This window comes from Misgurnus anguillicaudatus, unplaced genomic scaffold, assembly GCF_027580225.2.
Source record: "Misgurnus anguillicaudatus unplaced genomic scaffold, ASM2758022v2 HiC_scaffold_31, whole genome shotgun sequence".
In the NCBI taxonomy this organism is placed as follows: domain Eukaryota; kingdom Metazoa; phylum Chordata; class Actinopteri; order Cypriniformes; family Cobitidae; genus Misgurnus; species Misgurnus anguillicaudatus.
The window spans coordinates 4062181-4089628 of record NW_027395281.1 but is presented as its reverse complement, the minus strand read 5'-3'; the positions used below and the strand labels follow the sequence as shown (position 1 = coordinate 4089628).

General features: G+C 37.3%; 2 protein-coding genes across 3 annotated transcripts in view; one reads left to right on the top strand and one right to left on the bottom strand.

The window, feature by feature from the left end:
• The window catches only part of LOC141362996 (uncharacterized), a 73857-nt gene extending 48230 nt beyond the window's left edge, over nucleotides 1-25627 (bottom strand). Inside the window, exons 1-2 of one of the 2 annotated variants that reach the window (XM_073865398.1) lie at nucleotides 25463-25627; nucleotides 15341-15661 (exon numbers count right to left, since the gene is read on the bottom strand). In XM_073865398.1, coding sequence (XP_073721499.1) covers nucleotides 15341-15661; nucleotides 25463-25508 — 367 coding nt within the window. In that variant the 5' untranslated portion in view covers nucleotides 25509-25627. Of the gene's footprint in view, nucleotides 1-11684; nucleotides 11839-15340; nucleotides 15662-25462 lie in introns of those variants that run through there. The other variant, XM_073865399.1, reaches the window with a different exon arrangement.
• On the top strand, nucleotides 694-5428 carry LOC141362984 (uncharacterized). The gene has a single exon (XM_073865375.1). The coding sequence runs from the start codon at nucleotides 2429-2431 to the stop codon at nucleotides 5426-5428; it is 3000 nt and encodes a 999-aa protein (XP_073721476.1). The 5' UTR covers nucleotides 694-2428.
• Nucleotides 25628-27448: the final 1821 nt, after the last annotated feature.

Here is a 27448-nt window from a genome sequence, read left to right as displayed (position 1 = left end):
ATTAACTGGTTGCGCGAGCAACCGAGAGGCAGAAAGAAGAGAAGTGCATTGTGTTGTATGCTAGTAGCTGTGTATGTAAGTCAAAATGCCAAGGAGTTGTTGCGTGGAAAATAGTACCAACAGAGTCAGTGCTGGGTGCCTGATGTTAACTTACCAGTAGCCTTTTACGTTACTAGCCTAACATTATAATTCATAATATTTAATCTTTCTAAATAAATTATAAAGGTAACGTGATGAAAACGCTATAAGAAACACATAGAGTGACCAGACTTCGACAGAACACCAGATATCTTCTCTAATTATTTTCTATTCAAATTATTAAAAAAATTTCAGATTATTTCATCACTCCAGTCTGTCCGGTTGAGGGCTTTTATTGCAACCATAAACACCTACGTTTATCTTCAAATGATGTCTTTGACGATGGTATACTATAAAAATGAAGGTCATCTATTTTGGCATTCCTATTCTGACACTCAACAGCACAACAAAACATTTTCTAGTCAGTTATATTGTTCGTTTCACTCGTGTCTCATTCATTTCCACTGTTTTTCTGCAACCACATGCGCGCGTGACGTAACTGTGATTTCGACTCGCAAAAGGTCTATAGACCCTTTTACAGTTGGTAAATATTGTGACGTATTTGTGTGGGCGGGGCTTAGCTGGAGGCAAAAAGAGCCGCAGAGGCAATGTTGATGTAACCCTCTTACTAGTCATGTTTATAATACTAGTAATATGTTTATTTAAAAGCTATAGTTACTCTTATTTAGAAGTTCATTTTAAATAACTGTCCTAATTCATATATATCAGCTTGTTTTATAATAAGGTTTAAGAAAACTATTCATTAAACTGTGTTTTGTTTACAAAGATTCACATTTTAAAGTGAGCTGAAAATGTGTGTGTATCCCTTTAAGAAACCCTGTGTAAACGCTAAAGTTTGGTTTAAATGCACTTGGAAAACATGTGCGGGTTACTGTCTAGTTTGATTGTATTTTATGTGATTGGATGCTTATTATTTTAAACCCACCCATGCATATGAGAGTGTAATGTGATTGGTGGTTAATTGAGTCAATCAAAATGAGAGAGGAGAGACGAACTGCGTTTGAGAGAGAGCGGGGGCAGATACGCTCGCGCTAGAGAGAAGAGTTGCGATAACCGCTAAACGCGTGTTATATAGGTTTTGTTTTATGTGAAAGTGTTTTGTTTGTTTATGCCTTTATGTTAACACAGCAGATGGGTTAACAAACCACTTTATTCGTCTTATCAGCAGTTGATGAGCCGTTTTAGCATTTAAATACAGACTGCATTCTCCTGTTCGCGTTGTTACGGACTGCAGTGACTAATATACTGCATTCAGTGTATTGCAGTGTGTTGTGCTATCTATTACTTTGCGTGGGACACTTCGAGAGATCAGTTACAGTCGTGTAAACAAGTGATCGCGTGAGTGAAACGAACTCCGTGGACAACTCGCATCATCAAGACTGTTCAGTTTGCCTTGGGTCGCGAGGAAAGGACCGAGATTCACTGAGGATCGTGTGATGTCTCCGGTTGTGGTTTGAGTGATCACTGGAGCACAGGTACCTGCTGTTATTTAATTTGTTTTGGCTCATTTGAGTGAAGAGGCCATTTTCACGTTTCAAAGGCCACAACGCACACAAGCAACAACACAGGCCTGCATCGGGTGGGGTTGTGGGTGTGATTGTTTACGTGTGTGAGTGGGCCCACTAATATTTTGTGTTCACATTTAAACTTTGTGTACTTTAATGGTTGTTTAGAGTTTACAGTTGCACAGTTACAACAATTCTTAAAAGTGTAAGTGTGTAGATACTTCATTTGAAATTATTCATTGCTGGGTATTACTGTGTATTACAGTGTGATACATTTGAACTGTTTATATTGAGTTTTCTCAGTAAGTGAGTGAAATTGAATTGAATAAGTGCTCATTTGGTTATTATATTATATATATTGATTATTGTGATTCATACCTATATATTGTTATTCATACCTATATATTGTTATTCATACCTATATATTGTTATACATATTTCCAACTTAATATTAAATATATATAGTCTATAATTCATATCTAAATCTATTCCATATTACAAAAAATAAATACTTGACATTGGGTTTTTTTTTCTAAAAGGTTTCTGTTTATTGTGTTTTTAAGAGTTAAGGTATCAGAGTAGTGAGAGTAATATAGTCGAGAGACCCCAGTTAAAGAACCCGTCGCTCCACCCTAAAGATCTTAGTCTTGACACAACTAAGTAGGGCAGGGGGCGCTACACAAAATGGTGGCCCGTACGGGGAATCTCTTCTTTCCTCTGGTACCCTAAAAGAAGACTGACATAAATATGTGTTAATACCCTCAAGTTGATATTGGAGAAGAAAATTTAACCCTTTCTTGCACTTACTTGTAACCTCTTGAAGCATGTCTTTCAGAAATAACCCTCTCCTTCAAACTGAACTTGCCAGCTGGTGTAGTGAGGTAGGGATTGACCCGAGTCATGCACTGCTGCTGACTGGAGTACCAGCAACTACTGAAGTGGCACAAATTGAGGAAGCGGCACAAAGTGTAAAAGCCTTTGGAAGAGTGCGTGTTCGAGATAACAGACATGGACCCACCTCAACTACTCTATTCGTTTTGTGTGAGTGTCGAGAAGTCATAGACGCCACACGTTGTCCTACTAAACTTATGCTTGGAGATGGTGAGGAGGCCTGGGAGATAGTTGTTTCCACTGAAAGTGACTCACCACCTGTTGCCCCTGTAGGATTCACAGATAAGCTGTCAAAGTTTCTCATGGATGAGGGAAAGTCTATAACTGATTTACAAGCTCTGTTTCCTTCTCTTGGTTCCAATACCAGTTCCCCTGAGTCAATTATTCGTGCAGTGGGTGAGATCCTAGAAAAAACAGTGAAACCACAAAGTGACAGCAATGCTTACCGTCGTTTACGTACCTTCTCTGGTACTGTTCCCACCCCCGCAGGAGAGGAAACCATGGAACATTGGATCGAGCAGGCCAGAATAATGATAACAGAATGTGACTGCTCTGAGAAAGAAAAACGTCGGAGAGTTGTAGAAAGTTTAAAGGGACCAGCACTTGATATCATAAAAGCTGTTCGTCTGTCTAGCCCTGATGCCAGTGCCCTGCAGTACCTGGAAGCGCTGGAAAGCACGTTTGGATCCTCCGAGTCTGGAGAAGACTTGTATTTTGCTTTTCGACTAATACGGCAGTCTCCTGGAGAGTCATTATCTGATTTCTTGAGACGGATGGAGAAATCTCTGACCAAAGTTGTTCAAAGAGGAGGTTTGTCTCCAGCCAATGTTGACAGAGCAAGAGTAGAACAGCTGATCCGAGGAGCCGTTGAATCAGACATGATGCTCCTGCAGTTGCGGTTAAGGGAGAGAAAAGAGCGACCACCTACTTTCCTGAACTTACTGAACGAAATCCGTGAGGCTGAGGAGAGCGAAGCCACTCGACGTAAGATCACTGCCACTGCAAAGCCCATACACCTGCAGGGAGAAGAAAAAATTAGTCCAGCAGTTGTACGGGAGCTCAAAGTAGAACTTCAAGAACTCAGGGCTCAGCTGAAAGGTGAATGTCCAAACACTTTACCTGCTTCATCCATGATGGTAGAGCCCAAGACAAAGCTAAGACACACAAATACCACAGACAAGCACGAGACAAAGAATGATTCAGAAGTCCAAGCCTTGAAAAAACAAGTCCAGCAGTTACAACAACAGCTAGCTGTTATGAGTGTTGGCCACAGTCAGCCAATGAGTCATGCCCAGTCCTTGCCACAGCCTTTCCCAGATCCTCCTAGACAAAAGCCTGTCAGGAACAAGGATGATTACTTTTGCTATCGGTGTGGAGAGGACGGACACATTGCTACAAAATGTCAATCACCTGAAAACTCCACTCAAGTGATCAATAAGCTAGTCCGCTCTCTAAGGAAGGCTAGAGAAGTGAGAAATGATTCAAACTACAATAACCGTTCTGGAGATCGTGCCTGTTTTTCAAAAAATAGCCACATCCACACCTATGAGCCAAATGGTCTACCAAAGGGTTTAGTGGGACCCACTTCGACGGTTAATGTGAAGATTTGTGGACAGTCATGTGAAGCTCTTTTGGACAGTGGTTCTCAGGTCACTCTTGTGTTTGACACATGGTATTCCCAAAACCTACCAGATGTGCCCATCCATCCTCTTACTGGATTGTCCATTTGGGGACTTGGCTCGTCCAGTTATCCCTATAAAGGCTACATTGTTGTAGATGTTTCATTTCCTGTGTCTCTCACTGGTGTAGAAGAGTCAGTATCCATCCTTGCTTTAGTCTGCCCAGACCCCAAAGGTCCTCCACAGTTTCCAGTAATTATCGGAACAAACGCCAGTTTCTTCCAGAGACTAACAGCTCTTAACAAGCCCACAAGTGAAACAAATACTGCCCACACCCTACGAATTCAGACCCATCCAGCCTGCCATACACTCCAGAGCTTTAAAACCTCTGATCCTGATCTGCCAGAAGGAAAAGTGAAATGGGTCGGCCCAGGAACTTTTACTGTCCCGTCCCGGGGTGAGCTTTATGCTACATGCAAAGTGGAGTCCAGAAAGCCATTAAAAGATGATATCTTCATAATTGAAGCTCCATCAGCTGATCCACTTCCCGCTGGACTGTTCATTCCCCCAGTGGTATTACCATCCTCTGCTGTAGATGTGAATAATTTCAGAGTATTAGTCCACAATGAAACAAGCAAAGATCTGTCCATTCCTGCTGGCACTATAATTGCACATGTATTCCCTACTGACACAGTTACTGTGGCTCCTGGAGTCCAAAATTCAAAGCCTATTGATCCAGATTTGTTTAACTTTGGTGGATCGACCATACCTGCAGCATGGGAAGAGAGATTACGGCTGAAGTTGGCTGAGCGAAGTAATGTGTTCTCACTCGAAGAATGGGATGTAGGTCTAGCAAAAGATGTTAATCATCAGATCAGATTAAGTGATTCCCGGCCTTTCAGAGAACGATCTCGCCGTATCGCACCAGCTGATATTGATGATGTACGACGCCATCTTAAAGATCTCCTAGCCGCTGGCATTATCAAAGAGTCAAGAAGCCCTTATGCCTCTCCCATAGTGATAGCTCGAAAAAAGAGTGGAGCTATAAGAATGTGCATTGATTACAGGACCTTGAACAGCCGCACTATCCCTGACCAATACACCACACCCAGGATCGATGATGCTTTAGACTGTTTGTCTGGCAGCAAGTGGTTCTCCGTCTTGGATCTACGTAGCGGCTACTATCAGATAGCCATGTCTGAAGAAGACAAAGAAAAGACTGCCTTCATTTGCCCGCTGGGATTCTACCAGTTTGAACGCATGCCACAAGGCATTACTGGGGCACCAGCCACATTTCAGAGGCTTATGGAGTGAGTGGTTGGTGATATGCATCTCCTGCAAGTGATTGTCTACCTTGATGACCTCATTATATTTGGCCGCACACTCGAGGAGCACGAGGAGCGACTGATGAAAGTTCTTGACCGACTAGAGGAATTTGGTCTAAAAGTATCTATAGACAAATGCCAGTTTTGCCAGCCACAAGTGAAGTACGTGGGGCACATTGTCTCAGCAGCAGGTGTAGCCCCGGACCCAGAGAAAGTATCCGCTGTAACTCACTGGAAGACACCTACCGACTTGAAATCCTTGCGGTCATTCCTGGGCTTCTGTGGGTTCTATCGTCGCTTCATAAAGAGTTACTCCTCCATTGTAAGACCTTTAACGGAGCTCACAAAAGGCTATCCACCTGCAAAAGGACGAGGCAAGCTGGAAGGAAAGAGATACTACAATGAGAGAGAACTGTTTGGTGAGCGATGGGATAAAGAGTGCACAGATGCCTTCAAGAAAATCATACATTGTCTAACGCATGCACCGGTACTTGCCTTTGCTGATCCAACCCTGCCTTATGTCCTCCATGTTGATGCTAGTCTGAGTGGTCTGGGTGCTGTCTTAAATCAAGAACATCCTGAAGGTCTTCGTCCCGTGGCTTTTGCGAGCAGAAAGCTGAGTTCCTCAGAAGAGCGTTACCCAATCCACCAACTAGAGTTCCTGGCATTGAAGTGGGCGGTCGTAGATAAATATCATGATTACTTGTATGGTGCCCAGTTTGTTGTCCGGACTGACAATAATCCTCTTACCTACGTGCTGTCGAGTGCAAAGCTGAATGCAACTGGTCACCGCTGGCTAGCAGCTTTAGCAACTTATAATTTCAGTCTCCAGTACAAACCAGGTAAACATAACATTGATGCTGATGTGCTATCCCGTTACCCTGCCAGTGACGATGTTCCTACGTCTTGGACTGAGATTCCACAATCTGGCGTCAAAGCTATCTGTCAGTTAGCCAGTCTTCCTTGGGATGATGAATCCACCAGGCTTGTAGACCAGCTAGGTGTTCCACCAAGTAGCATCCCACCTGCATACTCCTATCCTGCTCAGCTGGAAATGGGACAGATGGAGCAGTTGTCCAATGGAGACCTGAAGAAGGCACAAGAACAAGATCCCATCATCAGTGTAGTTAAACAAGACATTGAGCAGGGCAGAGCACCTACCTTTGTAAAAGGTTCAGACCCAAACCTTACACTTCTACAGCGTCAGTGTCCAAAACTGGTCATTAAGAACAATCTACTGTACAGAGTCAGTAAACGCCAGTGTGGGAAAGAAAAACTACAGCTTGTTCTACCTGAAAAGTACCGCCTGGTAGTCATACAGTCTTTACACGATGAGTCAGGCCATCTTGGAGTGGAGCGGACCACTGAGCTACTAAGAGATCGCTTCTATTGGCCGCGCATGACCATTGACATAGAACAATACATCAAAAACTGTGGTCGCTGCATTACCAGGAAGACCCTCCCTACTAAGTCTGCCCCATTGAACCATATTACCAGCAATGGTCCGCTAGACCTAGTGTGCATTGACTTCTTGTCCCTAGAACCTGACTCCAAGGGCATTTCCAATGTGCTTGTGATAACTGATCACTTCACCCGCTATGCTCAAGCCTTCCCAACCAGAGACCAGCGAGCAGTGACGGTGGCTAAAGTCCTTGTGGAGAAGTTCTTCGTTCACTATGGTTTACCCTCCCGTATTCATTCAGATCAGGGACGGGACTTCGAAAGCCGACTGATACGAGAGCTCCTAGGAATGTTAGGAATCCGCAAATCACGGACAACACCTTACCATCCGCAAGGTGACCCACAACCAGAACGCTTTAACAGAACCCTTCTCTCCATGCTTGGAACACTGGATCCAAATAAAAAGAGTAAGTGGAGTCAACATATCAGTTTGCTTGTACATGCATACAACTGTACGAAGAACGAGGCAACTGGTTACTCCCCTTATTACCTGCTCTTCGGACGAGAGGCTCGGTTGCCCATCGACGTGTGTTTTGGTATACCTGCAGATGGTGAGAGAGAAATTAAGCACCAACAATACGTTGAGAAAATGAAGTCTGAACTCCAGAAAGCATATCAGTTAGCATCTGGTACTGCCCTGAAAAGTCACCAGCGAAACAAACGACTCTATGACCAAAAAGTGAAACACCAAATACTTACCGTAGGAGATAGAGTGCTCATCAAAAACCTTGCCTTCACAGGAAAGCACAAACTCCACGACAGATGGAATTCCTTACCCTATGTTGTCACTAAAAAATTCAAGGACTTACCTGTTTACAGACTACGGCCTGAGAGTGGAATGGGAGGTGAAAGGACTATTCACAGAGATCACCTGTTACCCATCGGAGACAATGTAAGATTGTTTAGGTCGGATGACTCGAACAAAAACATGCCGCCACCTGTAACCAGAGCACAAACAGTTAAAAAGAGACAAAACAGACTGGAAAAGGAAAGTGTTTCTCTTACTGAATGTGAGAAAGTGGATACTTCAGAGAGTGATGATGATGATCTTTGGTACTACCGCCCAGAACCAGTAAGCATACAAAGTAGGCAGCCATCTTCTCAGCTTACAGTGGAAAAAGAAACTGTCCGTCAGGACAATGATCAGTTTCAAAACCAGGAGTACGTGATGAGAGATTGTCTGCCAGAAAATGACCCAGAAATACTTCCTGATCAGTTTGTGCAAATTGCAGAGGGTCATGACTTAGAAGGGGGAGACAATGGTCTTGTGAATGTCTCACACCATGAGGCAGAACCTTTAGTGTGCCGTAAATCTCAAAGAGAAGTAAAGCCTTTGATTAAACTGACCTATGATGAATTAGGCCGACCCTCAGATAAACCATTAATAGTTATTCATCGAGGAATGGTCATACACATTGAAGATGCCGTTAAGGTAAAGAAGAAAGTTTGCAACACTGTATGGTGCCATCCCCTGGCCCAGTGTCCCCAGTGTGTCCTTTCAAACCCTTGCCCTGCTGTCAGAACAGTAGTTCAGATGTAGAAAAATTCAGCCTCATGAGGGCATGAGGATTTAGAAGGGGGAGTGTGTAACCCTCTTACTAGTCATGTTTATAATACTAGTAATATGTTTATTTAAAAGCTATAGTTACTCTTATTTAGAAGTTCATTTTAAATAACTGTCCTAATTCATATATATCAGCTTGTTTTATAATAAGGTTTAAGAAAACTATTCATTAAACTGTGTTTTGTTTACAAAGATTCACATTTTAAAGTGAGCTGAAAATGTGTGTGTATCCCTTTAAGAAACCCTGTGTAAACGCTAAAGTTTGGTTTAAATGCACTTGGAAAACATGTGCGGGTTACTGTCTAGTTTGATTGTATTTTATGTGATTGGATGCTTATTATTTTAAACCCACCCATGCATATGAGAGTGTAATGTGATTGGTGGTTAATTGAGTCAATCAAAATGAGAGAGGAGAGACGAACTGCGTTTGAGAGAGAGCGGGGGCAGATACGCTCGCGCTAGAGAGAAGAGTTGCGATAACCGCTAAACGCGTGTTATATAGGTTTTGTTTTATGTGAAAGTGTTTTGTTTGTTTATGCCTTTATGTTAACACAGCAGATGGGTTAACAAACCACTTTATTCGTCTTATCAGCAGTTGATGAGCCGTTTTAGCATTTAAATACAGACTGCATTCTCCTGTTCGCGTTGTTACGGACTGCAGTGACTAATATACTGCATTCAGTGTATTGCAGTGTGTTGTGCTATCTATTACTTTGCGTGGGACACTTCGAGAGATCAGTTACAGTCGTGTAAACAAGTGATCGCGTGAGTGAAACGAACTCCGTGGACAACTCGCATCATCAAGACTGTTCAGTTTGCCTTGGGTCGCGAGGAAAGGACCGAGATTCACTGAGGATCGTGTGATGTCTCCGGTTGTGGTTTGAGTGATCACTGGAGCACAGGTACCTGCTGTTATTTAATTTGTTTTGGCTCATTTGAGTGAAGAGGCCATTTTCACGTTTCAAAGGCCACAACGCACACAAGCAACAACACAGGCCTGCATCGGGTGGGGTTGTGGGTGTGATTGTTTACGTGTGTGAGTGGGCCCACTAATATTTTGTGTTCACATTTAAACTTTGTGTACTTTAATGGTTGTTTAGAGTTTACAGTTGCACAGTTACAACAATTCTTAAAAGTGTAAGTGTGTAGATACTTCATTTGAAATTATTCATTGCTGGGTATTACTGTGTATTACAGTGTGATACATTTGAACTGTTTATATTGAGTTTTCTCAGTAAGTGAGTGAAATTGAATTGAATAAGTGCTCATTTGGTTATTATATTATATATATTGATTATTGTGATTCATACCTATATATTGTTATTCATACCTATATATTGTTATTCATACCTATATATTGTTATACATATTTCCAACTTAATATTAAATATATATAGTCTATAATTCATATCTAAATCTATTCCATATTACAAAAAATAAATACTTGACATTGGGTTTTTTTTTCTAAAAGGTTTCTGTTTATTGTGTTTTTAAGAGTTAAGGTATCAGAGTAGTGAGAGTAATATAGTCGAGAGACCCCAGTTAAAGAACCCGTCGCTCCACCCTAAAGATCTTAGTCTTGACACAACTAAGTAGGGCAGGGGGCGCTACATTGACAAGATTTGTTTTGGAAGTGTCCGAATATGTACAGTCACTGATTCTGTGGGACCGTGACAGGTATATTTGTAAATTAACTCTTGCGATTTTAACCAGGTTTTAGATATTTTCTTATTTTCTAGACAACATATGAATTACTTTCAGGTGGTTTGGGTAATTTTGTCTAGGCTTACTGTCTTATGTAACCAATCACTGGGCTAACTATGATTAGCAATGTGGATTATTTTAATTGACTATTCAAACGATGGCATACACATCTTGTATGTTTGTTTAACATTTAAGCTAAACAATAACGCGGTTGGCGACTTTTCACCTATAAAACAGAAACTTGCTGATTTGTACTAGATAAAACCAACACAACAGTACATATGCATAGATTATTTGACCTGATATAAAGTGTGCACTGCAAACACAAGCATTATTTATGATCGTCTCCGTCTAGTCTGTACACCGTATTGCATTCAACCACAATTGTCTTCTTGATTTCTGTGAAGAAATGTCTGCCGGGATGCGGTAAAACTTTTTTTTTAACCAAAAGTGCTGCTCCTTCTAATCTGGCAGCCAAAAACACAACAAGATGACATATTAAAGTCAAAAACTCAACCTATTAGCGCGCTGGCTATGAGTTCCAACTTATTTTTTGCCTCCAGCTAGAGCGGTGACGTTATAGTAGGTATGTTGCTAAAATATTCAAAATGGTTAAATGCTAAAACGAGTTGCTTAGATAGAAAGAGCTTGAAAAAAGCTTTTAAATGAGACCAAGATCATGTATATGGGTTAAAGAATAACAAAATACTGGCCATTTGAAACTCGAAAATCATCACTTTATTTTGTTCCATGTTTTCCATTAAAATTCAAGAAAATGTGTGACCGAATCATGAAAATTATGAATTTTTAGCTATAACTTTTTAAAATTTTGAGATATTGACCTGAATCTTTCAGGATAAACTGTTTGATATATCCTCTACATATTCTACTTCTGAAAAGTCAGATATATAAAAAACAAACCACTAATTACACCAAATAACACTCTTTATTCAGTCTATATATACAGACATCTACTACATGGCTATATGGCTGCTTCCCATTCTTTGCCGACGTTTTTACACCATATATTGCAGTATTGAAACACTTTATATCCAAATATCAAAAAACTTACTAAAATCAATGAACAGCACTAATAAAGCATCATTCTTACAGATCATTAACTAAAAAAAGTTGGTTTAGGGTTTAGTTACTCTTTAAGGGGTCTATAGATGCGATTAAAGTGTGGACGCATACTGCGGTTAACGATGTACGTACGAATATGCGATTATACTTATTTTTCTCTAAGTATTGTGTTTACATGGGGTAAACATAATCGCAATGTTGCCAAAAATCCCATTATAATCGCATTATGAGGATCCATCTAAACGTGTTCTCTGGTGGTTATTGTGCGTTTTACAGAAAAAAACTACATCTAGAACATTTCTCAACATTGTTGAATCAACAATCAGAATCAAGCATTCAACAGACCCGCAGTATAAGAGATGTTGTAATAGTTTTAAATGTAAAATTAAGCGTGAACAACATTGTTTACAACCATGTCTTAATTATCACTCACCACTGACGTAAACGCTGAATCTCTTGGGTAACGTTAAAAGGATATCTTTGGTGTTGACTTTCACTTCATATTCTCCAGACTGATCGGGTTTGATGTTTGTGATTTTCAGCTCTCCGGTCTGATGATTCACATCCATGTTTGTCATCGTCGAGTGAGTTAATATATTAACCCTATATATACCGTAACCGGTTCAGACGTTAGTTTATTTACATTTACCGCATCATTCGACCATCTATATTTGCATTAATATTGACTAACAATATGTCATTCGAAAGGTCAGAGGGTCATGATTCGACATTTACGATTATTAAGTTTTAATGTAAACATATTTTTGATATTTTCATATCATTAGATCGTGAGTTCACATTAAATCACTCAACATCAACACGTGCAGTTCGTAACCTTTAAATGACTGACGACGCAGAACTCAGAGCGATCCCGCAAACTTCATCAGAGATTTCATGCCAATGATTCAGAACACGAAATCAAATAGAAATTTCCTCCATAAAGTTGGAAAAAAATTAAGAAATTCCATTAAAGTCTGATCTGTTTATGTAATATTTCGTAAGAAAGAACGTATCTTTAATTTTCTCGTAAAACTTTGCACACTATTAGTGTTTAGATAGCGAAACGTCACGTTATCGTGTTATCATTAGAGTCTTAAGAGTAATGTCCACATCATCCCAAGCTGAGCGCTGATTGGTCAGACGATCAAACATTGAAACTGCGCCAGCAGCGTGTGGTACGTCATAAAAAGCACAAGTTTTATTTTCCACTGCGCGCACTCAACCAGCGTAAAGCACTTGATGTTTTGATGAACGGAAAATGAAGCCAATAAGTAGATGATTAAAGAGATTGTAATGTATGGATTAGTAACATTTCAGAATTAGCTTCGTGTAGGTGTTCAAGCGTAGGAATTTGTTTTAAGGAATCTCATAATATTTTTACTCTAATTAAAGACGCAATGTGTAAGCTTATTTCTGCACCAATAGCATCACCATTACACAAATAAAAAACCTTTTTTTTTAAAGAGTTTTCCTAAACATTTTATCATCATCTTATCTATAGGTTGTAGAATCAGATAGTCTTTCTTAGACTCAGTAGTTGAGCTAATGTTGTTATGTTGTTCTTGTCAGGTTACTGTAAACAGATACACGTTTTAAAGATGCCTGTGTTTACATTTTTTGAGAAAATTTGTGACCTAATAATATTCTCTTTATATTAACATAGGAGAAAAACGCATTTCAGAATGATTATTTAAAAAAACTATATGACTAATACTCAATATTAAACTGCACCCACATTACTTACTAATATGTCACATTTAATATATGTTAAATATAATATTCAACAAGAAAACATGTAGGAAAAAACATATTTTTGTACATCTGAAAATTGACTAAATGGTAAGAAAGCCAAAGGTTTCAAACCAAAATAAAGTCAGACATCAACGTGAGTTTCTAAAGCTATGCATAAATAACTGTTTGAAAAGAAGATGTTAAAGCTCCATGCAGTAATGAGAAGTGTTATAATATTAACTTGGGGTTACATGTCTTATCTGCACTTGCTTTCAGTCAACACAATGTTATTTTTGTTGCAGTCATTATTGTTTAGATTAGATTGGACTTGTGTGCTCTTTTGAACACTGAGATTAATATGAAGAAGTCAATGTATGCAGACTGGATATAAAGGTATTGATGAGTTAGATTCATTTATAAACAGAATTAAAGAGAGAACAGACATGTGTGCAGACTATAGAGAGCAAAATGCTGAGGGGTTAGACAGCAGAAAATCAGGTTTGTTAATGATATCAGTGCAGACAGAAACACATAATGTAAGCAGCAGACACCGAGAGGATGAATGTCAGAGAATTTACTTTACTGTTTATCAGTACTATAGTGCAGAAGTGTGAAAGAGAAGAGTGTGATACCACAGATCTGACATAATCAGATAAACCTTTGAGAATAACCCTATATGTTCAGATATGACAGACTACCACGACAACCAAAAACCTTTTATCATGTTTAACTTTATATACTTTAATTCTGTTCTTTAAAAAAAAACTTTACGGTTTTAGAAAAAAAGGCAAGACTTTTTCACAAAAAGTCACATTGTTTTAATCTTTATAATTTACAGCTACAACAATTGTGCTTATTTATAATAAATAATTAATAATGTTAGTATGTTTCATCTTATTATCACCATATACATTTTTTGGAAGCTCAAGTACCATTTTCTACTATTTTAATATTCTGTAAATAAAACATTTATAGGAAGATTATTATAAGTGGTATTTTCTTAAAATTTGATTCAGAACTTGGTCAGATGTGTGGCTTTGACATTATTGTTTTATCAGTGCTTTGGTTAGGTGTAATTATAATAATTTTGTTAAAGTTCTTTATTCAAATACATTTATTATTACTTTTATTTAATATTTAAACTCATATTGCTCTTTTTCTGTAATGCTTAAATTAATATTGACACTTGAACAACATAGACTCAGCTCTTCACTTTCAAACGAGACTAAAATTATGCATGTAGTCCAAACGGTTCATGAACAGGAATTAATTTAATATAAATACATCATATTTGAGTCTAAGCCTAACTAGTTGGGTGGATGTTAACTGGTTAAGTTAGCAATGAAGTTGCCCTTAAACTTCCACTGCACATCATCTGGCCGTATTTTAACACCAGTTGGTAAAATTACAGGATCTCCCTTTATCACTGACAATGTGCTTGGTTCATCTGTCTCACCAATACAAGAAAACACACAAAGAACAAACACAAAAATAGTTTAAAACAAAATTTAAACTTGTAATAATGCTGTCAGTAATTTCCACACAACTAAACAATATCGAATGTGTACTGTGAAGTCCAAGGTTGACACAGAAAATGTAAATCTTCATACAAAATATAAAGTTTAATATTTTGATTTAAATTAAACATGGATCATCAGGTTTAGATCATCGGTGCTGCTGTCATTAAAGCTGAAGAGTAAAAGATCAAATATTTAAACATTCTGAAACTCAACTTATACTTTAAATTTAAGTTGTACCTAAACTAAAATTACGGTGATTGTTTGAATTCTTTGAATTCATCTGTCTGTCCATTACTGTAAACACCAAATAATTTACAACACAATGTTTGTGACAGTCAATTCAAACACAACACAAAGAGATTTAATTTCTCTTCTGTAAATCCAGACAGTTTAATGTGTTTAATGGTTTGTTGTTGTAATATTATGATTGAACAGCAGGTGGTCTTGTGAGCATAAAGAAAGGTTTGTTTCTAAACTTTGAACATAAACGAACTGAAGGCTCTCTGTGAGTAAATCAACATTAAAATCTCAGTGCTTCTGTTGTTTGTTTTTTGATTTAATATGTTCTGATGATTCATAGAGATTTATATATCAGGTTAGCCCCTTCTATTGACACATTCAACTCGTCCACATTCAATTTCTTTTCCTTGGCCTTTGAGATGTGTTGTCTACTAAGTATGCTATTTTTAAAATATGCTTTATAAATAAACATTTATTTATTGATTAAAGATCAATCTTGCGGTTATTTCCTTGTGATTATTTCAGACTATATAAATTGTTCACAGACATTGAATCCAGATGATGATCACATTCACAATAAAAGACTTGAAGTACTCACCACTGACATTAACACTGAATGTCTTGTATTTTGACTTCCCACTGCTCCTGATCTCCAGCTTATATTCTCCATTGTCTTCAGTTGTGAAGTTGTTGATGGTGAGATATCCAGTGTTACGCTCCAGATTCAGTCTGCTGCTGAATCTCTCAATATAATTGTATTTTGGTAGGCTGTTTTTCTCTTCTAAATCAATAGTTGCTATATTTTTGTCATTAAACGTCCACAGCAATTTTTCAGCTCCCTTTATTTCCTCATGATCAATGAGCAGAGTAACAGAATCTCCCTTCATCACTGTCACTGTGACATCAGCACCAAACACACCTGCAGACACAAACACAAACTGTCTATTAATAAAAGATCAACTTAGATAAATACTCTAGCTTATTGTTAAAGGGACAATAAGTAGGATGTACCCCTGATCTAGTGGTGAAATTGTATTTTGCATTCAAACGAATAGTGCTCTCTAGCGCTTCGCTTTTCCAAATGTGTGTTGCAACTATGGTAGCTGTTATGTAATCACTGATCTCCTTGTACGTTTCAGCTGGTTCACGTGTTCTGAATGAAAATGCGTTGTGGAAACACATTGGTAGGCTAGTGCCAGGCCTGGGGCCTCATGTATAAAACTGTGCGTAGGATTCTTACTAAAAGTCTACGTACGCACAAAAGCCAAAAATGGCATACACCCAAAATTATGAAGACTTATAAAACAAAGCAATGTTCCCTTTATAAATCACAGATCACCTGCAAGTGTGCGTACATGAATCATGCTAATATCCCACCCTGCAAGCCCATTCTCCCATCAAGTTTGTTTTTTTATAAATCACAACCTTTGCGTGGGAACTGGCGTATGCACGTTTCCAGCCCTGTTTTGTGCGTACGCATGCTTTATACATGAGGCCCCAGGGGGTAATCGGGAGAACTAGGAAAATTCCCGATGGGTGGCTTCACTTTGGGCCCGGTCAAGTTTTTTTTTACATGTCGAGGTTTTTTTACATTTGTCATAAGTGAGTCTATCTTCTCTTAAATAACACTACACACGTTCTGTATTCTGACACCGCAGCGTGCAGCCTCTGCATGGGTTGTACCATGTGAGGGAGTTCTCCCCTACCATAGAGTTGGTTCGGTCCAGCGCGTCTTTTACAAAACTTTTCTCAGGTAGGCTGGGCCGGTGTAGCAGCCGATCCTGTGCCCCTCGGAATGTCTATTCCCACCCGAGGCGATAAAGCGTTTCTGCTGACAACGCATGCACCTAAGAATATCTGTGTGTTTTTTATTTGTTACATTTTTTAGTATGGTATAGCATATTTACAGAGTTTGTACAAACTAATAAAGCTTACAACCAGTAAAACTATCAAATAAATATAAAAAACAGCAAAAACCAAGAAGGGGAACAGACATTCCGAGGCGAACAGGATTGGCTGCTACACCAGCCCTACCATAACGGTACATGTCCGAGAGGAAGAGGCCAAGAGGGTGTAAAAAAACAGGTTAAAGAAAAAAACCCTTGGAGTAGGATGGTGCCAAATTTGAGTTTGAGTTTATTTATTTAAGAAATGGGACAATGCACATTCATAGCCACACAACACATAAAGCATGAAAATATGCCAAATTTAGCCATACAGGCTAATTTTCATTTGTAGTCCCAGGCAGGCAGATGTTAAATAACACAATTACAATTAAAAGGCTAAATTCTAATAAAAATAACCATATCATACATTTTCCAAACAGCATAATTATAACCAACAAAACACACATTACACCAAGTCATGAGTACACTTTTGATTATCTAATAGCCACTGTTTTACAGATGTTGAAAAATAAATAAAAGGAACAATATCTCTTATCTCAATTCAATTCCAAACATGTATAGCTCTATAGGAAAAGGCTGATTGGCCAAACGAACTCCTCCTAAATGGTACTGTACAATCCCCTCTAACAGTGGCTCTTGTAATTGCAGTTTGACTCCGCTTAATAAACTCCTTGAGTGGAGGTGGAGCTAAGCCATGTAAAATTTTATAAACAAGTAAAATATCTGCATATTTGATCACATTTTCCCAAATATTGCAATGATGATACAAATTTGACTTTTTATCTAATATTTTTAAAGATTGTTTGTAAAGTCGTTTTATTGATATTAATGTGTTTTTTTGTCTGCACCAAGTTAGTCAGACAATAATTAATATGTGAAAATATCATTGTGTTTACATACAACTTTGATGCCTCAATTGTTAAATTATTCCTTATATATCTGAAAATTGCAAGATTAAATTTAATTCTGTTACCAACTTTTTGAACTTGTTTTTTGAATGTAAGCTGTGAATCTAATATAATACCCAAATATTTATATTCTTGCACTACTTCCAATGTTCTCTACTATAACATGCGGGTCTGGTTCTCTGTTAACAGACTTTGAAAAAACATACATACAGTCTTACTACATTAATGGGCAAACATGAATTTGACAGCCATTTAGAAACATTAACCAATATGGCTGATAATTCTCTTGCAGCTTCACTTTTAACTTTTGCATACAGATATATAACCGTATCATCAGCATACATTTGACACTTTACTTTAGATGAACAAACTTTTGGCCAATCATTACTATATAAACTAAATAACAAAGGGCCCAGAGTTGAACCTTGAGGTACACCAGTAGTATTGCTAACTATTCGAGAGATCTTATCTTGAACACGTACACACTGTTCTCTACCGGTAAGGTAAGATTTTATCCATGCAATTGCCCCTGGTGAAAAATCATAATTTAATAGCCTATTAATTAAAACCTTGTGATTTACTGTGTCAAATGCTTTCCTAAAATCCAAAAAGACAGCTCCCACAACACCACCTTTATCCAAAATATATTTTATATTTTCTAAAAGGTAGCAGTTTGCTGTTTCTGTTGAATTATTTTTTTCTAACTCATGCAGTGTAGGTGTAGTATTCTGCCCTACAAAGGCAAAAGGCAGTAGCTTTGTTTTTGCTCGAAAATTAGTTATTGATATTTTTGGGAAATTCAAGACCTCCTTTATCATGTGGATATCTTGAGTCAATGTTGTTTTTTTGGGAAAAAAAATCAAGAAGAAAATAACTGATAACTAAAGTCAATAAAAGTCTAAACTTTAAAGTCATTTTTCTCAGTTCTTCACTCTAGTGAGTTAAGGTCTTTTGCCTTTGTAGGGCAGTATTATTCAAGTGTGTCATGATTTGTTCTGAGATCCATTTTTCCAAAATTTTAGATACTACTGGGAGGATGCTAATTTGTCTATAATTATTAAAAACCGACTGGTCTGCTGCTTTAAAAACACGCATCTCCACGCATTTGGGAACACACATTCATTTATGGATCAGTTTATAATTTTTAAAATGTGAGGTGCAAACATGTCCTTGTAAGTTTTAAAAAATATAGCATCCATCCCATATATATCCTTTGCCCTAGTACATTTAATAGAGGACAAAATCTTTTGTAACTTAATATCACTCATTTCTTTAAAATTTAAAAGAGGACAATTTTGATTCATGTTAGGTATTTCAACAGATACAACATTTAGATCTGCGATCTTTGGAGCCAAGTTATTAGTACAATTAATAAAATAGTTGTTAAAGGCTTCTGCCACCGTTAATGGATCATTAATCATTATTCCTTCAATATTTATTTTATTGCTTTATATGATTTATTACTGCTTCCAGTTAGTTTCTTTAAATTTTGCCATATTTCTTTTGTATTTCCTCTAGCCTCCTTAAAGGTGCAATGTGTAATTTTTAGAAGGATCTCTCGACAGAAATGCAAAATAATATACAAAACTATATTATCAGGGGTGTATAAAGACCTTTTTATAATGAACCGTTATGTTTTAATTACCTTAGAATGAGACATTTTATCTACATACACTCTAAAAACAAACGGTGCTATATAGCACCAAAAGTGGTTCTTTGCTCGTAATCATAGAAGAACCGTTTTTAGTGCCATATAGCACCAGTGAAGCAACAGTGAAGCACCTGTGTAGAACCAAATAGTGCTATGTAGAACCATATGTGGTGCTATATGGCCCCTATTTGGTTCTACACAGGTGCTTCACTGGTGCTTCACCGGTGCTATATGGCACTAAAAACGGTTCTTCTATGATTACGAGCAAAGAACCACTTTTGGTGCTATATAGCACCGTTTGTTTTTAGAGTGTACAGAGAGGGTCCCCTTACATGGAAGATGCCATTTTGTGCCACCATGTTTCTACCGAAGCTCTTAACGGACAAACTTTTTTATTAAGTTGTCTCTAACAATGACATGTTTGTCCTGTGTCGGCTACCGTAGCTTCTCTATGCGTTTCAAAAGCAAGGGGTGAGCTGTGAACTTGGCTGTTGGTTGCAATTTGCAACCTCACCACTAGATGCCGCTAAAATTTACACACTGCACCTTTAATAGCTTTAATGAAAAAAATTGCTTTTGCCTTTCTAAGCTCCCTCACAACCTTATTTCTTAGTGTAGTAATTGAACGCCTTAATTAATCACATTCCATCTTTGAATTTAAAGCTAATTTAAGAGCATAATCTCTCTGTTTCATAAAAATTTGCCAAACTTACCGATTTTTTTCAATAGGACAAACAAAAGTGGCAACAGGTAACTTAAAAAGAAATACCCTTACAAAAATTAACCATGGTTTTATTGGGGTAAAAGTGTAGTAACCATGTTTTTTTTGGTGTACTGATTACTATGAGCAAAACCATATAGTTTTACTATACTAACCATGGTTTAACTATGGTTTTTGAAAACCATGGTTGTCAAAACCATGGTTATCATTTTGTGGTTAATTTTCGTAAGGGTACGCCTATGATTAGCATTAGCAACGTAATTATTCGGCTAATACAGTTATCAACCTATTAACAAGCCAACATTTTTTTTATTAAATATTAGCCTTTTGTTTTTCACCCAATACATGGAGATTTATAGACTTTGCAAATATTATGCAAGCAGTTTCTGAGCAGCATGTAAGCCAGTCCCCCACTGAAAAAGAGGAGGCCATGAGTAAACAATATGAATTAAAGTTATTTAACCCTCAGGTTGTGTTCAGAACCGTAAAACACTTTTGTGTTCCCAGTCAAAAATGGCCGTCCTAAAAACAGCTAATAATCACTTTATTTTACCCCAATATTGGATTCAATCTTTTTGTCTTTGTCAAATTGTTTTCTTTCAATTTGGAATGGGTTTTATATTTCTATTTGCATCTGATTAATCATAAGCCTCATAGCATTAGCAATGCTAATAATTTATCAACCTTTCCTTGTGGAATAGTGGAATATTTTTGTTAACTTCTCATCTTTAGTGAAATAATATGTAACCTTTACCTTATTTGTTTAACCATGATATTAATAAAAACTATAGTAAGAGCTTAACTGTTGCTTTATTTATTTGCAAAAAGTGCTAATTTGGAATTACACTATGGAAAAAGTGGGCGGGTCTTGGGCCTGAAACTCCTGGGCTGAAAAGTGGCCCCACTCCGGCCCTGGCTAGTGCTTTTTGTCCCTCTCTGCTATTATAGTTTATCAGCATGGCAGAACGACATGGAAGACATGGAACCCGTTCAATGTAAGTAAAGAGAAGAAATTCTAAGCTTACAAAGAAAAGTCGGTGGTCACTGGCAGAGGTCATTTGACACCAATAAGGACATATTTATAAATAAAGACACTGATTTTGATTAATAAAACACTTAAAATCCTACTTACTGTCTCTTTAAATGTGTGCTGTAAAATACTGTGAATTATTATATTTGCAATTTCTTCAGTAATGTACCACTGTCTGATTCACAGCTCTATCACTATGTTGGGTTTACTGTATTTTTAAAAACATATTTACGTATTTGGTTATTCACTGAACTTAATGAAGCATTATTTGTAAATAGATCAAGAGAGTACAGCTTTATACTGTAGAATAATACGATTTCTGTAAATAGTTGTATATTTTAGATTGAATGTAAGAGTATTGTAACACATGAGTCAGTAATTCATTTCAATGTTGAAATTTTTGAAAGGTCTGCTCTATCAGATATTTGTCTTTCCCTATTCAAGTAGATAGGAGTTAGTCTTGCCCAACTAAAATAAATGTTCTGGGGCTGCAAATACAGGCTACTGTATGACCGCCTAGAGTGCCGCAGGGATGACGTATTTTTGTACCCCAATCCCGGACGTTTGTAGGCCAACCACTTACATGCTTTGTCAAAATTATTAATTATTAGTAATGTTATTATTTTATATCTGTGCAATCTGTGTGAAAATTCAAAGCATGCACTGTCTGTGAGGAAGAGTAAAGAATGTGTGGTGGACAAACATTTGTCTATCAGAAAATAAAGGAGATGGAGGAGAGAAAAGAAAAAAAATTAGGGAAAACAATTCCTCACGAGTTTTTTTCTAAAGAGAGCAGATGAGAACTAAAATATTTAAATGAGTCAAGCACTGCACAACATTGACCTTTTTTTGCCAGTGCCTGTAAAATAAATGCCTGCTGCACAATAATCTTTATTTCCATATCAATATCCAAGAAAATATATGTCAGACATGTGAGACCACAATATATACTACACATTCTTACATTTGTCAGTTTCATAAGGTTTTTTATTTTTTATTTATTTAGTTTATTTATTTATAGATTTACCCAGAACTGTTTTTGAGGCAATTAAGAATTATGCACAAAATATGATTTGCACAGTGCTGCTGCATTGACATGAATTCAAATGGTCCTTTGTGTAACGGGGTGATATGAGTTCGAGACTGCATTTCCCATAAGGCTATGCAGTAGCGTAATGTTTACGTCAGCACGCACTATAAATAGACGCACGGTAGCATAGCGTGTCCTCCTCTTTCATTCATTGATTCTGCCAACAAGCAAACATTATTATAAGGTATTTGTGCTTGATTGTGTTTGCTTGTGTAATTATATGGGGTGTGCAGTAGCATAACACGCTCTCGTTTCGTTTATGCATTGATGATGTATACAAGTATTTGCTTACTAAGTGATTTGCGCTTCACGCTGTCTGTAGGTACTATAAATAGACTCATAGTAGTGTGGATTGCTTTCACCTCATTTGTCGGGTCTACAAACAAGCTTGTCGATCTTCAGGTAATGGGTCTCTATGACTATGGAAGGGTATATTTTAAGTACGCCAGCTAATTAATGCCAAGTAGTTGATCGCTTATGTTTAGAATTGTTTGTGTGTTTATAGGTTACTGTTCATTTAATTTAATGCGGGTATAAGGCATCTTCATGTACGGATTTTATTGTTAAGGTAATGAGAATTTATAAAGAAATTAGTAGGTTAAAGGGGTAGAAAGAAAAGTGTTTTATGATGTCATCTTTCAGAAAACCGTGCGTGTTAAAGGAACACGCCCACATTTTGGGAATTTAGCTTATTCACCGTATCCCCCAGAGTTAGATAAGTCCATACATACCTCTCTCATCTCCGTGCGTGCTGTAACTCTGTCTGACGCAGCCCCCGCTAGCTTAGCTTAGCACAAAGACTGGAAATGCATGGCTCCAGCTAGTATACTGCTCCCAAATAAGTGACAAAATAACGCGATCATTTTCCTATTTATGTGTTGTGATTTGTATAGTCAAACCGTGTACAAATAACAAGGTGATATGAGACACAGCGATCTTTTAACAGTATACATACTGAGAACTATATTCTCTGAAGACGAAGCACCGCCGCATGGGCGGAGTGATCTGCTCGCAGCACACGAGAAGCCCCTGGTGAGGAGCAGAGAATTCGGTCAGAGTTGTGCAAATCACTCCGCCCATGCGGCAGTGCTTCGTCTTCAGAGAATATAGTTCTCAGTATGTATACTGTTAAAAGATCGCTGTGTCTCATATCACCTTGTTATTTGTACACGGTTTGACTATACAAATCACAACACATAAATAGGAAAATGATCGCGTTATTTTGTCACTTATTGGGAGCAGTATACTAGCTGGAGCCATGCATTTCCAGTCTTTGTGCTAAGCTAAGCTAGCGGGGGCTGCGTCAGACAGAGTTACAGCACGCACGGAGATGAGAGAGGTATGTATGGACTTATCTAACTCTGGGGGATACGGTGAATAAGCTAAATTCCCAAAATGTGGGCGTGTTCCTTTAATGGTGATTGGCCTGACGACAGAGTCTTCAAAGAGTATGAGTGATGTATGAGCGAAATGCTTGTTAGAGGTAATGAGTATTAATAAGTCTTTCTGTTTATATGCTAAAAGAAGTTTTTGCTCATTAAGGTTGTTTTGTAGGTTCCTTTTTAATAGAAGAAACAACCGGTTGGTTTTAATTCTGTCTTTTACAGATCCAGATATATATTTTAAGGTATTTTCTTAATTTGGTAAAACCTCTTAATTTAATTTAAGGGTTGATTTAAGGAATTCATATTTAGTGTTTGTTTTACAGGTCGAGCACGACTATTGTTACTATTTTATATTTTGATTTTTGTGGTGAATTTCCCCTTTCTCATTATATAAGTGATTTATGATTATTATTAGTATTTGTGTAATGATTCATTATTATTTTTATTTTATTTTTGTGAAATGTATGATTAATTTTGTTTCCTCTTTTTGTAGTTTTCATCCTTTCTGACTCTCGGCAGCACAGGGGCTTCCCTTGTGGGTGTGACTGGCACTGGTGCGGTGGTGGGATATTCTTGTGACGTGGCACCTTTTATTGTGTGCTGTGATTGCTGTGTTGAAGTGGGGTTGCATTGCAGTGGTTGTATATCCTTCACAATTCCAGTGGTGCCTTTTAAGGAGCCCTGTGATTTTGTCATGAGAGTATAAATATTTTTTCTACATCATGAGGTTTGCCATAACATGATAAAATATTTAAAATACTATGTGGAATTAGAAGTTTTGTATTATAAATAAAACTGCTTGTAAAAATGATCATTGCTATTACCGTCTGTGGCATTTAACTTATATATTTAAATACCGGCCAGGTCTGGTTGGTTACATTTGTGTGTTAAGATTATCTTGTTGGACAAAACGTTTTAGGGTCATAAACTTTTGTTAAACACAGCTTATTGTTTTTCACTAGAATAGGCCTATGAGGGAACCAGTGTCCTGTTAACTTTCAGGGTTGGCATACAATAATACGTCATTTGTGGCGTGACTTCCTTAAAGGGTGTTTAACAGTACTAAAATGGCCGTTTCTCAGAACACTGCACCGCTGCAGCATCCGGAGGTTGCATATGTAGGCTGCATGCGTCTTCAAAATATCTTATTTCAGAATATTAACAATTATAAAGTTGACTATTATTCTTGGTTAATCGTAAATTGTTGTAATATGCTTTTGACTTGCGAATGTAATGCTTAGTTAACTTAAATAAACCAGGCTTGATGACGTATGCAGACTACATATGCGACCTCCGCAGGTTGCAGCCTTCGGACGGAGAAAAGGCCAATATTTCCAAACCTAATCTCTTGCACATATTTTACTCTTCTGTATAATAGGATGCCCTTTAAATATAGAAAGGTCAGCATTTTAAGACATTCAGGATCAAAATGTGTTTTTCTGTAATGCAATTGCGTTTCCGGCGCAGAACGAAACCGAAAGTGTAAAATAGCCTACCATACGCAACCAATATTATACAAACCCCGTTTAAAATATATCGATATATATGAAAGTGTCCTAAAATATTAATGTTGAGTATTAATGTATTGAACAAGATCTGCTTATAGAAGTCTTATTTGTCTTATATGAAAGTGAGCCGCACCCAAATATCACAGTCTGTGAAAAACATTCATAAAACCTCTTTACACCACCATAGACAATAGAAGCATTTGTGGTTGTTGTTAATTATTATTTTTATACAGCTAAAACAGCGACATATAAGTTTGTGTGGCAATTCTTCACGATAGACAAACAAGAAATGCGCAACGTTTTCTTTAGACGCTCGAAGCTTTCAGCGGCCCCTGTTGAGCTGCGGTTAAAATACACACGCATGCACATCACACCATCACCTCTTAGGATAAACATGCTGATGTCTAATATTATTATCATTAATGTTTGAAGAAAATAGTCTGTATGGCAATAAATGAAAAATATGCATTTGTTAAATCAAACCATAATCTGTAAAAGCAATAAAATAAATCTCACTCACCAGCCAGTAGCAATGAAAAACAGCAGACTACTAAAAGCCTCGTCATGTTTATGTCTGATCTGCACTCAGTTTGTGTGAGGATTAGAGAATAGAGATAAAGCTGCACTAGTAACGGTCTCTTCAAGTCACGTGATATCTGTGAAGAAAAGATGCTGAGAATTGCGTCACACATCCTGAAGTGAACCCAAAAAACAAAAATGAGACATATATTATATATAAGAACAGTTAAATTATCATTCTGTTTTACAAAAGATTAGTTGTTATGGAAAATACTTCTTTTTCGATTATATAAAGTTAAAAAAGAAATGTTTTTAATACCCTGAATGAATGTTTTGGGAATCGTTATCAAGCACACACAGACACAACACTGTATGTATTATCTGTATGGCTGTTGATGTGATGTATGTGAGTGTGGGGTGATAATGTTTGTATTGTTGTCCTGCTGACGTCACTGGAGTGACCCCGTGCCAGAACATTTAACACATTCACTCAGGTCTATTCATGTAAAAAAATCATGTGAAAATCTAGTTTAAATATCTTAGTATCATATATAACTATAAGTATTGTTTAACAATGAGTAAAATGAGAACAAATAATATATATATATTATTTTAAATGAACCAACATTTCTGACAGTTTTTATTTTAAAGCACAATACTGAACATTACCAGATGTTAGCTATTTGCTTTCTTTTTTCTTTCTCCATGTCAGAATCTGGAGCTGATGACATCACAAATCTACATTCATATCATTGGTCTCCTCAGGTCAGTTCATACTCAATATGACTCAATATGTCTGGGTTAGGACTAGAAAAAACTGATTGTTGCACTGTAAAATAAATGCAGCATTTTTGTCATATAAACATACATTTTAATGTTACTTTAACTTTTAACTTTAAAAATTACAGTAAGTTAAACAATTTCAACTTGCTTAGTTATGTTAACTTGCATATGATACGCCAGTCCTCATTTGTTTTCTGTTTATTTCCCATTGTCGCTTGGGTTCAGGGTTAGATTTCACATTTGTTTAAGCAGAAGATTTAATATACAGGTTTCTCTATGCTTTTGTCTATATTTAAGCCATGGTCGCTTGGAGTTGGGGTTAGAGATGGGGTTTGGGTTAGGATGTAATTTTTATATAACAAAAAGTTTTTCTAACCCTAAACCCAAGCGACAATGGGGAAAAAAACAGAAAACAAATGAGAAAACAATAAATAAAACGACACGAAACGATTCGCCATATAAGTGAATGGGAAGGACTGCCGTATCATATGCACGCAAAATCGGAATTTGGTGTATCTATTGCACGATAATCACAGCGTGTCTTTTGTACGCATCTGGGTGAGAAGGGGTAGACTTATCACAGGTCAAAACTTAAAATAGTAGGTTGAATTGATTTGCAAAACCAAGTTGTTTTAATTTAATGCTGCATTTTTTTACAGTATGGATCAAAATGTTCAAGATGTTTCCTGTTTTTTATGCTGACCCAAACCCACATCAGACCTCATATAAAAGAATGTCTGCAAGCTCCTTCTGAAAAGCTTTTCTGTGTTGGGTGATCTTCTTGCAAAAATAAAATCAAGTCTCCTTGACATGTTAATTATCTTTAAAGGATCATCTGAGATTAAATACAGGTTTTTGACACGGCACATACACACACAGAAAGAGGTAGGATCCAAGTGCAGTTTTTTTAGGGTAATCCAAAATTGTATCCAGCCAGGCAAAGGGTCAAAATCCAAATAAACAGTCCAGAACATAAAACAAACAAGAAAACTATACAAGAAAGTGGTGTGACATATAACAAGGACTTCATAACAAGAACTGAACAGACAGGAGCGGTTTCTCAATGTCAAGGATACTTTCTTAGCAGGACTAGTCCTTACAAGTCACTTCCTTCAGACGCTATACAGTAAGAGGCTCCTCTATAGCATGCGGAGAACACGTGAATGAAATAGGCTAGCAAGTGCACGTCATTACGTCAGTAAAA

Bases quoted from the DNA above. Each gene is read 5' to 3' on its own strand.
- LOC141362984 (XM_073865375.1), top strand. From the start codon at position 2,429: ATGTCTTTCAGAAATAACCCTCTCCTTCAAACTGAACTTGCCAGCTGG.